Source organism: Dama dama, chromosome 18 (assembly GCF_033118175.1).
Source record: "Dama dama isolate Ldn47 chromosome 18, ASM3311817v1, whole genome shotgun sequence".
Taxonomy (NCBI): Eukaryota; Metazoa; Chordata; class Mammalia; order Artiodactyla; family Cervidae; genus Dama; species Dama dama.
The window spans coordinates 61665496-61679641 of NC_083698.1; the positions used below are offsets into that span (position 1 = coordinate 61665496).

Below are 14146 nucleotides of genomic sequence, written 5' to 3' on the forward strand. Positions count from 1 at the left end.
GATTTGAATGCTAGACAGTGAAGTCTCTAGACCCTAAAGGAGTATTAATCTTTGTTAGGTATCTTCCATTGGTCTCTCTAGGTTACTTCCTGCAACCAAGCTTCATTTCATTGCCTCCAGCCTTACATGTCCTTGGTCACTCCACCACATCACCTGTCACTAACCTCTTACTAAAGTTGATTTAACCATACTGGCCAACTCACTGTCCCTGGAACATACCAACTTTGGTCCAATCTTATGACCTTACATTTTTTATTTCCTCTGCCTGGAATGCTTTTTCCCTTTATTTTTGCATGGTCAACAGTTCATCATTCAAAATTTATTTAAATCTCCTTCTTCACCTCCTTATGTAAATCTACGTCCTTCACTATGCTGATCGTTTCTACCATATTACTCTGCTTTCCTTTTTTTGTAAAGCACCTGAAATTTATCTTAGTGATTCATTAGTTTAATTATTGTCTTTTCTACTCCTTAAGTCTTCTTGTTCACTACTGTATTCCCAGTGCCCAAAATGGTGTTTGACACTGTAGTTGCTCAATAAATATTAATTGAATGAATGTATCAAGTTTTTCATGAATCCTTGATGATAGGCAGTTACCCTATGTGTTTGGTTAAACATAGAGCCAGACCCTTCCAGTCAACCAAATTGTAAATAAGACTGATATCCTCTCATTAAAGAGGAAGACACAGATCAGGATCCCTGGCCATACTCAAGGCCACCTCTCATCTTGTTTGGAGACCATGTTTTTTTGTGAGGCTTCATTACCCTCTTCCCACTTTTAAATTCATAGACAGTAGCCTGAAACTGTATGATTCCAGAGGTGGTTTTTTCCAAGTCTTTTTGTTTTGTAATCAATTTTTTTACGTTTAAACTCCAGATCCTAAGCAAATGTACATGAAGCTTCAAGTTTTACATTCAGTGAGGCTGTAGGAGAGTTTTGTAATATCTCTGAGCCTTGATTCCACTTTTGAAAAATAAGGTTATGATAATAGTATATGCGATATAAGGTTGAGAATGAGAGGAAGTAATCCTTTAAAAGCACTTAGTATAATACCTGACACTGAGGATACTCAGGAGAACTTATTGATGATAATAGTAATATTAATAATGCCAGTTACAATATTGGTTTATTAATTGTTATTATCCTTATTATTACTTTCTCCCTGCCCCTTCTTCTAACGTACTATTTTGGGAAGTGACATCACCACTGAACTGATTTTATAGGTTTCCTGAATATACATACCAATATGACTTGAATTCATCAAAGTTATATTCCAAACACTTGGTAAACACCTTAGGTCATTTTAGTGCATTAACTTGCGATGCAAACTCTTGCTTTTGTTCAAAGAGACAATTCTCCTAATGGCATGACTTCTTACCTTTTCTCCACCTTTCCTGACTTGCCCCGGATGCAGAGGAGAAAGCCAAGAAGGAGGCGGAAGAAAAGGCTCGCCTGGCTGCAGAGGAGAAGCAAAAGGAAATGGAAGCCAAAAGCCAAGCTGAAGAAAGTGCGTCTGGCAAAGCTGATAAAAAGACATCTGGGGAAGCTAAGAATCAAGTCAACGGAACACGAACAAATAAAAGCAACAACCCTCACGGGAAAAATTCCAAAACTGAGAAGTCATCAGGAGAAAAGCAGCAGAATGGTGAGCAGAGTCGTGCTGGTGAAAGGCTCTTTTCAGGGTGTTAATGATATGATGAATGGACCCTGGCAAAGAACTGCCCCTGCAAGGACAGCTCACAGAGCACGACTGCCTAGCTTTCCCAGCTGCTGCTGATCGCATCTCCCTGAGCTGTGGATCCCATCAGGATCCCATCAAAGGCAGCCAGACGTTTGCTTGGGCCATTGTCTCTGGGGAGATTTGTACCTTTGGGCCCTGCCTAGCTGTGCTGGAGACTGGCAAATGCCTGCTTTCTAAAGGAGAAATTAGTATTTAGCAATCCCAGTACAATTTCTGAGTGCTTAGCGTCAGAATGGATGAATGGAAAGGCAGCTTTCTGTATGTACCTTCCCCCGGGAAGGCTGGGACTCAAGTCTGTGTAAGGTTTGTTTGGTCTGGGGACTGCAAGATGTAGTAAATGTCAAAGAAAACTTTGAGAAGAGGTGGTGTCTAACCTGGATTTTTAAATGCAGAAATTTGGGGGAACACAGGGACTTCTCAGCCATAGAGAATAAGATGACCTAAGGCACGGGGGCATGGAATTGGTTACCTTGTTTAAGCGAAGTGCAGGAAGTTCGGAGTCACTGGAGCTTTCAAGTGCCAGCTTGTGGTGAGGTTGTTTGGCAGTCTAACAGACCTGGATTCAAGTCACAGCTATGCCTCTCACTTTTTATGGTCTTGGCCAGGTTACTTAACCCTCCACTGTCTCTGTAAAATTGTGCATAATAATAGTTGCTCACAGCCTGGACCACTTGTGAGCTTCCAACAATAATAAGGATAGCAAAAACAACAACAGAACAACTAGCATTTATTGATTATATACCAGATGCTGTTTTCAGTTCTCTCTTGGGAATTCTGTGGCAGTTTAGGAGTGTTAGGACTCAGTGCTTCTATTGCAGGGTGTCCAGGTTTGGTCCCTGGTTGGGGAACTAAGATCCTGCAAGCCACACTGAGTTAGTTGTACTTGTATTTAGTCCTGTCACACTCTTTGTGACCCTATACACTGTAGCCCACAGTGCCGCTCTGTCCATGGGAATTTTTCAGGCAAGAATACTGGACTGGGTTGCCATTTCCTCCTCCAGGAGATTTTCCCAACCCAGGGATTGAACCTGTGTCTCCTGCATCTCCTGCATTGGCAGGTGGATTCTTTACCACTGAACCCCCTGGGAAGCCTGCAAGCTGCACAGCTTGGCCCAAAAATAAACATAAAAGACCATACGTAAAAAAATTTTTTTAGTAAATAAATAAATTCGCTCTTTACATATTCACTGTCTTATCTGCTTGGTAGATCCAGGTGATCTCCTCTGAATGATCTAGCTATGACACTACGCCACTCAGGTAAATCAGAGGTATGTGGAAAGTGCTTAGCGTTAACACTCCCCAAGTATTTTTGCAACTGACATATTAACATGTGGAATTAGAAAACAAGGTTTTAATACGTAAAATAATGCTAATAGCTCATATCATGCCTCAAGAGCTTTGCATAAATTCCTTCAGGTAAGCCCCAAGAGCACCCCAGGAAGCAAGGGAGGCCATCATCTGACTTGCCCAGCCTATTAGCAACCAAGTCTGGAGTCTGCTCATAACTAGTTGACTCTGTATTTAAGCATCATAGTCTGGCAAATATCGTCAATTTAATAAGAATTTATAATAGAACTGTTGAAGTTTTAGTGCATGCATGCTCAGTTGTGGTCAACTCTTTGTCACCTCATGGACTACAGCTTGCCAGTCTCCTCTGTCCATGGGATTCTTCAGGCAAGAACACTGGAGTGGGTTGCCATTTCCTTCTCCAGGGCATCTTCCCGACCCAGGGATTGAACCTAGGTCTCCTGCATTGTCGGCAGATTCTTTACCATCTGGGCCACCTGGGAAGCCCTAGAGAACAATGTAAAACACTCCTGTCTTCCCCTCCCAAGGAATGAACCAACTGAGAGAGAGAGATACAAGAATCAAAAAGTGGTCAGAATATTAGCTCCACTGGCAGTGGAGCTGTGAAGTGAAAAACATAGAGTCGGTCTGCTGAGCACATGGGCTTCTCACATATGGCCTAAACTAGGCTTAGCCCGCCAGACACCAGCAGAGCAGATGGGCTCAGGTCTCGCCCCATCACTCCACCGGAGCAGGCTGTTTCTGCGGTAACAGAAAAGAGGTGTGTCTTGTGGAAAACACATCTCAAAGGGGGTTGAGGGCTGGACAGGGTGTGGCTGGGCTGAACCATGCCTACTCAACTCTTCCTTTTAGATAAGCATCTCCTTCCCAAGGGAGGAGTATGTAAGGGCTGCGAGAAAGGCAAGACGTGTTTCTTCTCTACTTATTTCCTTTTAGGAATGTGGGTTTAAAATGCCTTTTCCTTAACTAAAAAAAAAAAAAAGTCATTATTATGTCAGTAACACATATGGAATGCATAATATGTGGGTATAATAATGCACCAGACATTATAGGTGGGATTTTATACACATTAAATCATTTAAAAATCCTAAAATCCCAATAACTGTATGAGGTAGATATACTCATTTCCATTTTGTAGATGAGGAAACTAAGACTTAGAGAGGTTAAATCAGTTGCTTAAGGCCAAGCAAGCATTCAGTAGAGATTTTAGGCCAAATTCCAGAATAATGTGGATCCAAATTCTATCTTCTTTTGCCAGCATGACCCCATTTGAGAGGTTCAGCACTGTTGGGAAGAGCAGGAAATCAGAAGAACATTGAGACTCAACTCCTGTCCAAAAAATGTTTATAATCTGCTTCTTCCAGGGGTTGGCATACTTTTTCTATAAAGGATCAGATAATAAATGTCATGCATTGCTGCCATTTGGTCTGTTGCAACTACTTAACAGAGGCCTGTTTTAGCACAAAAGCAACCACAGATAACTTGTAAACAAATGAGAATGGCTGTGTTGCAATAAAACTTTATTTATGAAAATTTAGATTCTCACATAACATTCAATAACCTTCCCTTTTTTATCAACCATTTAATAATACAAAAACTGTTCTTAGGTTATGGGCCATATGCAACCAGGCAATGGGGTCAGGTTTGGCCCCTGGGCCATAGTTATATGGTCAGGAAATGAAACCAATGAATACAAATATGCTGGTCACAAAGGAGGTTATACATTCTATGAGACAGGTATAAATGAATACCCAGAGAGGGCAGAGGTGACAATAATTTATCAATATTTTGAAGATAATTAGGGGGAGAGCCTGAAAGGCACAAACAGGAGTCCAAGTTTTCAACTAGGCTGGGTTGATTCACAACTGTGTTTACTTCCCAAAGTAAGCACTGGTTTGCCATTTCCCTTAAAAATTAAGTATTAAATGAGAGGTGGGAAAAGAAGTCAATTTTGAGCAATAATAAGAAAGGCTGGTGGTGGTTCGGGACTGGGTTGCAGCAGCCTAATTAAAATGATTTGTAACTGCACAGAAAGGCTCTTCTGTTTCCCCCTGTTTATTGAATAACAGCTCATATCAGCCATTAGTCCATTTTCAACCCATGGGAAGTTCCTAATGGACTCCGTTCAAGGAACATCATCAGACAAACATACATCACTTTCCTGGCACCCTTCTTTGTGGCCGCCCAAGGTACTTTTAGGATAGAGCTGAAGGACGTTGACTCATTGGGATTCTAGAGGTTTGAGCCCCTATCCACAGTCATGGGAACCCCTAAGCTTTGGTCACCATCAAGGCACTTTCCCTCTCAGCCTCCCCAACCCTGACTGAGGAGAACGCAGTCTGCCACGGGCTACTGGCCAGCATCCAGCACACCCAACCTCTCCTGCTGACTTCCTGGCTTTGCTGCAACTGTGGGTAAAGCTCCAATGCAGGGCAATCTTGAAAGCTTAAAGTATTGTGCTTTAGGGGTATGAAGGCTCATTGAGGAAAGAAAGAGCATTTTTCTGCAGGGAATTGGTTTGACTACAAGGCTAAAGATCATCCTTGAGTTCATTTCTGTCATCCTTAAAACAGGGAAAAGCCAGTGTTTGGACTGTTCCATGGGTCGCCAAAGGAATCCATCTACTTTGGCTGTTGGTGGTGGTGGTAACCATGTGCTGCACTGAGACTCCTGCTCACACTCTGGCCAGAGTTGGCTCCCATTCCCCCAAGCTTAGAATTTGTCAAATTCCATTAAAACTATTTATTTTGTATTGCAAAACTACTTAGAATGTATTGCAACCTAATTATCTTGTATTATCCTCAGATAATTATCTTAAATTATCCTTGAATTCATCTTGAATTAGCCTTACATAACCATTTCTTTATAAATTAGTAGACTAAAGGCATTTAGAAATGCCAACAGTAAATGGAAGTCTGAAATCTAGAACGTAAATGTCTTAGGGAAGTTGCAAAATACAGTACTTGAGAACTTGGCCTCTAAAATCAGACCCATATGTATATGTTATGGTCAATTACTTTACTTGTGCTTCAGGTTCCATAGCTATAAAATTGAGATGTTGATACAAGTCTCACATCCATTTTCCGTTAGTCTATTTAATATTTAAGCAAAAACAGTCAGTTGGTCATTTGTCAGATCAATGGTTTAAACCACATCTAAAGTAGACAACAGGAGCAGTTTTGCTGCAGAGGGAGATACTTCTGCAAAGTTTGGGAGAGATGGGGCCTGAGAGTGTGTGAAACACAGGAAGGCTGGCAGTCGATTGCAACTCAACACAGTTGGCCTGACCAATGTGTGAACTTGCAGTGAACTCAAGGCAAAATTCAAATTTGGAAGACATCCTCAATCATTTGGTGACTTATTATTCAGCATATTGATCACTTAGTGAATGAATCTTTGATGAATTTGTCTGCTTTCAATAATAGTATCTTCATAATGGGATTGCTGTACAAATTTAGTGAAATGATGCATGCAAAGCATTTAGCATGCTGCCTGGCACAAAGAAAGTAGAAAGGGTAAATGTAGCCCTCCCACCATGGGCCCTATTCCCCCCTCTTCCTGGATGTAATAATTATTAGGGTCTTTTTGCTTAAATGATGCCAGTAATTCAGTAGTAACCTATTCTTGGTTTTATGTAGGCTAGAAAGAAAACTGCCATCAGTATGATTTGTAAGAAAAATATCTGAAACTTGAGAGTAAATTTGAGAAAAATGTTGCCATGTCCTTTCAATGCTAGAAAGGCATATTTTCAAACAGATCTGCCCAAGGATTATTTAACTATCTTGGGCAGCAAACATTTTCTGTGTAGGCCCAGATGTAAATTTTCCTGGTTTCGTGTCTCTGTTGTAACTATTCAACTCTACCACTGCAGCTACAGACTATATGTAAATGAATGGGTGTGGCTAGGTTCCAATAAAACTTTACATCCAGAAATGATAGCAGGCCAGACTGGCTCAGCGACTGGCTCATGATTTGCTGACTCCCTGCTTTAGGAGAACATGACTATGTTTAGCTTCATCATTTACTATTTGACTCAAGCCTAGGTACTATGACGTTCCATGAGAACTTATAGATTTTTGACTATTAAGGATGATAACCCCAACAATTAACACTTTTTTTTGCTCTGTAGGACACAACCAATTTTGTCTCTAACCTAGTAATCTTATTTTAATGTATTTCTAAAACACCCAGAAATAGCCATTTCTTTATTATCTTCCTGGTTCCCTCATAAATGAATTAAATACATTTTTGACATGCATTCACTCTACATTTGTGTGCGTAGTGTTTTTTAACTTTTTATATATTACACTTCAACAAACTCATTAACTAAAATACCACTTTACAGCTCTGTTTTAGAATAACAGCCGTCATTGAGTGAAGTGCAAGATAATACATTCAATACCTGAAATGCATTTGTCCTTATATTATGTCTATAAAGTAGGCATTATTATCCCCATTTTGCAGCTAAGGAAAAGCACATAGAAGTTAAACAGTAGCTATTAATTGATATAACTTAGAGTAACCCAGGTTTTTCCTCACTCCACAGCCTAACAGTAAAGCTTAACTGCCTGCCTTGAAAAATAAACATCATTGACTTAAGTACAATCCTGTTTAACATGAACTTTTGGTCTTGATTTCCAGATCATAATCCAACTTCCAGGACCTAATCCAATTTCCTGATATTTACACTCAGATGTATAACCCCTCAAGACTAAATTTATGCAGTACTTTGTTTTCTTTTTTTTATCTTGACAGGTTTAAAGATATTTATAACTTCCCCCTTGGCTTTATACATATACTGTTTGTCATGTTTATTACTTTCAGGTGACTTGAAAGATGGTAAAAATAAGACAGGCACGAAGGATCAATCTGATGTCGGAAATGATTCAAAGAAAACAGATGGTAAGAGCATAATTCCCATTATATTTTTCCATAAAATGTGCAATTTAATGCAAGCTTGTTAGAATTACACATAAAGTTGAAATTGTGACTCTTAATATAGCCTTATACCCCCTAAAAACATTCACTACATTTAAAGAGTACTATTATCCCTTTTTCAATAATTTATAAATTATTATTGTATCGCTTCCCTTCCACCATACTTTCTCCATTACAAATGCATTCTATACTCTTTCTTTTCCCACTTGCCATTTTTCATTTTAAACTTTTTGAAAAGTTGATTCTGGGATTGTTGAATGTAATGTAATGGAATATAAGTCTTAATGAATTATTCAGTATAAATGGGAAATGTGCCACATTTTCAGTTTTTTTTTTAACCTTTAATGAGTTACTGCTTTTGTGAAAAACAAAAACAGAAATCTGTTCAGTGTTATCAGTATGTCAGGAGAACCAAGTACTTGAATGTAGGTAGCTGTAGAATAAGGGTTTGGTCAGCAAGAGTATGTTTTAAAGGCAAGTTTTGAATGAGAATCCCAAACCAGCTAGAATGAACCTACATTGTAATGGGCTTCATGAGCACTGCTTTTGCTTTGCATAAATAGCATTCTAGTCTTTCTAAAATCTGAAAGTTCAACTTCTATTACCCTCCAAACATTGGACCATTTGATTGAAAAAACTATTCTCACCTTTTATATAATCCTCCTGTTTCAATTGTAACATGCACTCATTCCTAGTTATAATATACATGATATTAAACTAAAAATGAAAATTTTAGGGAGTAGTCTTTGTTAGGGTCCCAGGCACTAGTGGTAAAGAATCTACCTGCCAATGCAGATTAGACATAAGAGACATGGGTTCAGTCCCTGGGTTGGGAAGATCCCCTGGAGGAGGGCATGGCAACCCCCTCCAGTATTCTTGCCTGGAGAATCCCATGGACAGAGGAGCCTGGTGGATTGCAGTCCATGGGGTCGCACAGAGTCAGACATGACTGAAGTGATTTAGCACACACAGCACACAGACTCTTTGAACCATACCTCCCTGCAGACATTGTATTGGATGCTAAACTGTTCTTTGAAGAGTTTAGTTATTCAAAGAAGAACAAATGCAGGGTAATCAGGTTGAGGAGTGAGAATTTTAAATGCTCCTCCACATACATCTGTTGAAAAGAATCTCCTTAAGCTTTTATCTCTAAGCCATTGTGATATGCTCTCTTTACCCATATGCCTGAAATCAGTTCTTTCCTTGAAGATGATTCAAATAGTTCACTCTACATGTCTTGTCACATTATACCTGGGGAACACACATGTCCAATTTTTTTTTCCGTATTGTTTATGCAAATGGAAGCTATTTGCTTAATACATACCCTCCTTGATTGATTGTGACTAAGATGTAAATTATAGGGAGAGAAAACAGAATTCCTAATGATGGCCTCTTAGCCAGATTCTGTTATGGGTAAGGTTTGTTCAAGTACCAGACATCATTACACCAAGTCAAGGTAACACAAGTCAGAATAGGTATAGTAGACGAGAATGGTGTTAGTTATAAACCCAGCACCTAGACACCTAACCCAGCCTGTATCCAGTGACTGACCCATCTGAATTCCTACAGCATAAAAAGCCCAGAATAAATCTATTCCCAGGCCTTTAATGTGGATTCTTGAATCTTGTTGCATTTTTGTATTATACTATAAATAACTTATGATGTATTCATGTGAGCATTATAGTTTAAATTTTATTACCTTCATTAGGCCCCTTTACCTGTGTTCTTTTTAATTGAATTATCACCAGATGTTTTAAATAATTAAAACTTCTTTTTGGTGGGGAGAAGTTATGAAATAGATATTTTGTTCTATTGTACAAAAAAGTATAAAGCTTGATTATTTAGTGAACAGGATTCTTGATCCCATAGGGCAGTGAGCAGGAGGCAGTAAATAAAGAAGGGACATTTTCTGATGTCTATACTTTTCCTTCCATAACTTTAACCTTCACTGATTCAAATAGGGTCTGGTGTGTCCCTATACTTTTAAGTTTGGACATGAACAACTGTGTATTTTAATTTCATTGATGGTCCAACATGACATCAGTAATTACCATTGCTTTGGTATCATCAGGAAGTATACCATTGTGCTTTAGTTACTTGTGCTATCTTATCTTAGTCCAATATCTGATCAGGAGTAAAGTTATTTCTTGGTGGCATGAAGTAGAAAAGAATTTGTTCAGCTTCCTGTACCCATTCTCCTTTGGTCATTAAAACTCTCTTCTTTAGAAAAAAATTTTTATGAAATAAGCACAATATAATGGGATCAAATAAGCAGTATAGAAAATTAAGGGCTTCCGTGGTGGCTCAGACAGTAAAGAATCTGCCTGCAATGCGGGAGACCTGGATTCGATCCCTGAGTTAGGAAGATCCTCTGAAGGAGGGCATGGCAACCTACTCTAGTGTTCTTGCCTGGTGAATCCCCATGAACAGAGGAGCCTGGTGGGCTACAGTCCTTGGAGTCGCAAAGAGTTAGATACAACTGAGCGACTAAGCACACATAGAAAATTAAAATACTTTGCATCTCTACTAGGGTGTTTTCAGTTCTTATCGGAAGATCTAACAGCATAGTGGTTAAGCTCCTGGGTTCTGAAGCCGGGTATTTTGGTTTAAATCTCGCCTCTACCACTTATCAGTTTTCTTAACTTCGGAAGTTAATATTATTTTAAAAATGAACTGCCAGCTGGGTGGAGAAATTTGAGGTGCCTCTCCCTCTCTCTTTGTCCCTGGAATGCATGACCTGCCTACTCTTTCTGAGCAAGGAGCTTTTCCAAGGATGCAGCCTTGAGAGAGTAAGGTGGTGTTGCGATCATCTACACTGAATACATGATTAAAACCCAGTTAAAGCTTCTACATGAGCTTTTGAGATCCTTGCTGGCAGATGCATAGAGCTACTTGTCTTAAAGTCTGCATGAGGCAAGTCTCTTATGAGATCACCTGGAGAAGGAAATGGCAGTCCACTCCAGTATTCTTGCCTGGAGAATTCTATGGACAGAGGAGCCTGGCTTGCTACAGTCCATGGGGTTGAAAAGAGTCGGACATGACTGAACGACTAATACAGAGTTATAATAGACTTCAGAATTTATTATAGTTTTGAACCATAGGAATAATCACATAAAAATTTAATTTAGAGTGATATCTCAAAGTTTAGACATCTCATTTAATATATTGGAAATTTAGTTTGAGAGAAGTGTTAGTAAATGTAGCATTGCATTGAGCTTAGAGCATGGATTTAGATCAGAAAGAACTAAGTTCCTGTGCCAACAATAGTGGTAGTCCTATGGCCTTGGATGAATTATAATCTTACTGCGCTTCTGTCGTTATCATCTATAAGAATGGTGGTAAAGATTCTTCATAGCGGTTGGAAAGCAATTGAAACATTGCCGTCTATATGGTAATGCTCAATATATGTTAGTTTTCCTAAAAATGATATGTATATCAGTTAGATATATTGATTTTTAGAAACTATCTAGTGTCAAACAGATATACTTTGAACATTTCTTTTTAATGGCTCTTACTACATCTGATGACCAAGGGGAGTCAATTTAACTATTTTTAATGCCCCTACCCTTAGTACAACCCCTGGGAACCAGCTCTAATTTTTGAAAGGGTGTGTCCGAGCACAATTCAGTGCCCAGTGTGATCAAACCCACTCTGTTTAGAAGTTTCAATATTGTATACGTTCAGAAAGAAACCCAGTGGAAACTAGACCACAGTTGATTATTCCCAAACTCCAATAAGCAGTGGCAGACAGAGAGGGAAGGAGCATGTGCTGAAAGGGGTAAATTACCTACTGGCATAATGAACACATTGCAGTTGTAAATTATCTCTGGCAGGCTGCTGAAGTACTGTTTAATACCCTGCAGCACTAATTTTTCTGACTGACTTCAAAGAATGAATGCTCTTTGACAAATACCTTGTTTATTCTTAGGGAGAAATGTACTAACATAAAAAGATCTAGGCTTCTGAGCCAAGATTCTCTCAGGGCCTAAAGTTTTCATGATCATTGGAAGACTTGTGAGGTACTATGTGAATGAATTATTTTCAATGTGTTTTTAGTCATGTTTGAAACAGCATAGCTATAATTTTTATAGTTGCCCAGAAATATGAAGCTGCCTTTAACTTTACTTCACTGCATTAACAGAGATATAAGAGATAGCCACTGTTTGTGTCTCTCAAATGATTGATTATAATTAGGCCCTGCAAGGTTATTTATCAAGTCCCAGTGGGGCAGTACAGCAAGAATTTTTCCTTTATTGAATGTTCTGAGAAGTAGAATGCTTAAAGATGTTGGTTCATGAAATTTTGGTCAGTTGTGAAGAGTTGACATCTACTTCTCCAAAGAGGATGACCAAGAATTAGATTTACCCTTCCACTTGAAACATTTTTTAATAAAGACAATGTATGTGGAAGAGTGGTTTTCAAGAGATGAAGACATTAAGAAATGTTGGACATCATGAAATGAAAACAGTCTGTCTAAGAGACAAGAAGCAAATGAAGTGAGCCTTACAATTGCCTCAGCTTACTGCAATTAGTGGGTTTCCAGGCAGACCTGAGGGACTCCTTGAGCTGAGAAGTTGACTGAGGATCCAGGGAGGCTAAAATGGCTATGATTAGCAGGATAAAGTATCAGAGAGAATAGAGCTGCAGAGAGATAGAACTCTAGAAATCTGAAGAGCATTCATCAGAGTACTGATGGGTCCATTTAATGAGGAAACTACCTGAGACCAGGAATGAACCATTCAAGAGGTCTAGAGGGAACAGTCCTGATCTTTACATTTGACAAAGAGCAGTAAAAGTGCCTATTCCCTCTAGCCAGATTAGAATCCTTCATAATTTAAAGAGAATTGGTTATAATACTCATAATTGTCTTGCCTTAGCTGGGGAATAATTCAGTTCAGTTCAGTCGCTCAGTCGTGTCTGACTCTTTGCAACCCCATGAACTGCAGCACGCCAGGCCTCCCTGTCCATCACCAGCTCCTGGAGTCCACCCAAACCATGTCCATTGAGTCCGTGATGCCATCTAACCGTCTCATCCTCTGTTGTCCCCTTCTCCTCCTGCCCTCAATCTTTCCCAGCATCAGGGTCTTTTCAAATGAGTCAGCTCTTTGCATCAGGTGGCCAGAGTATTGGAGTTTCAGTTTCAACATCAATCCTTCCAATAAACACCCAGGACTTATCTCCTTTAGGATGGACTGGTTGGATCTCCTTGCAGTCTAAGCGACTCTCCATAGTCTTCTCCAACACCACAGTTCAAAAGCATCAATTCTTCGGTGCTCAGCTTTCTTTATAGACCAACTCGCACATCCTTGACCGCTGGAAAAACCATAGCCTTCACTAGATGGACCTTTGTTGACAAAGTAATGTCTCTGCTTTTTAATATCTTGTCTAGGTTGGTCATAACTTTCCTTCCAAGGAGTAAGCATCTTTTAATTTCAAGGCTGCAGTCACCATCTGCAGTGATTTTGGAGCCCAGAAAAATAAAGTCATCCACTGTTTCCACTGTTTCCCCATCTATTTGCCATGAAGTGATGAGACCAGATGCCATGATCTTAGTTTTCTGAATATTGAGTTTTAAGCCAACTTTTTCACTCTCCTCTTTCACCTTCATCAAGAGGCTGTTTAGTTCATCTTCACTTTCTGCCATAAAGGTGGTGCCATCTGCATATCTGAGGTTGTTGATATTTCTCCCGGCAATCTTGATTCCAGCTTGTGCTTCCTCCAGCCCAGCATTTCTCAGGGGAATAATTACTTGTAGGCTAAATGTAGCTTTAGTCTCACCTAACAAATCTTTAAAAAAATTTTTAATATATTTTTAAAAATTTATTTTTAATTGAAGGATAATTGCTTTGCAATATTTGTTGGTTTTTCTGCCATACATCCCTTAAAATTGAGATATAAGAAGATCAAAGTGTTTCTAAATAGCTGCATCCCAGAATGAGGGTTTTGTGAGTGTGTGTGTGTGTGTGTGTGTGTGTGTAAAAATATATAGTATCCAACAAGCTAAAATTCACAATGTCTAACATCCAATCAAAAATTACTGGACATGCAAAGAGGCAAGAAAATACTATCCATAATAAGAAGAAAATAACAACCAATTGAAACCATCCCAGAACTGAAACAGATGCTAGAATTAGCAAACGAGAACTGTAAAGTAGTT

General features: G+C 39.2%; 1 protein-coding gene across 9 annotated transcripts in view; it reads left to right on the forward strand.

Annotated features, from left to right (window-relative positions):
* The window catches only part of PDE1C (phosphodiesterase 1C), a 517256-nt gene that overhangs the window by 455188 nt on the left and 47922 nt on the right, over nt 1–14146 (forward strand). For all 9 annotated transcript variants that reach the window (XM_061165421.1, XM_061165418.1, XM_061165417.1 and 6 more), the window contains 2 exons: nt 1417–1647; nt 7876–7953. In XM_061165421.1, coding sequence (XP_061021404.1) covers nt 1417–1647; nt 7876–7953 — 309 coding nt within the window. The remainder of the gene's footprint in view (nt 1–1416; nt 1648–7875; nt 7954–14146) is intronic.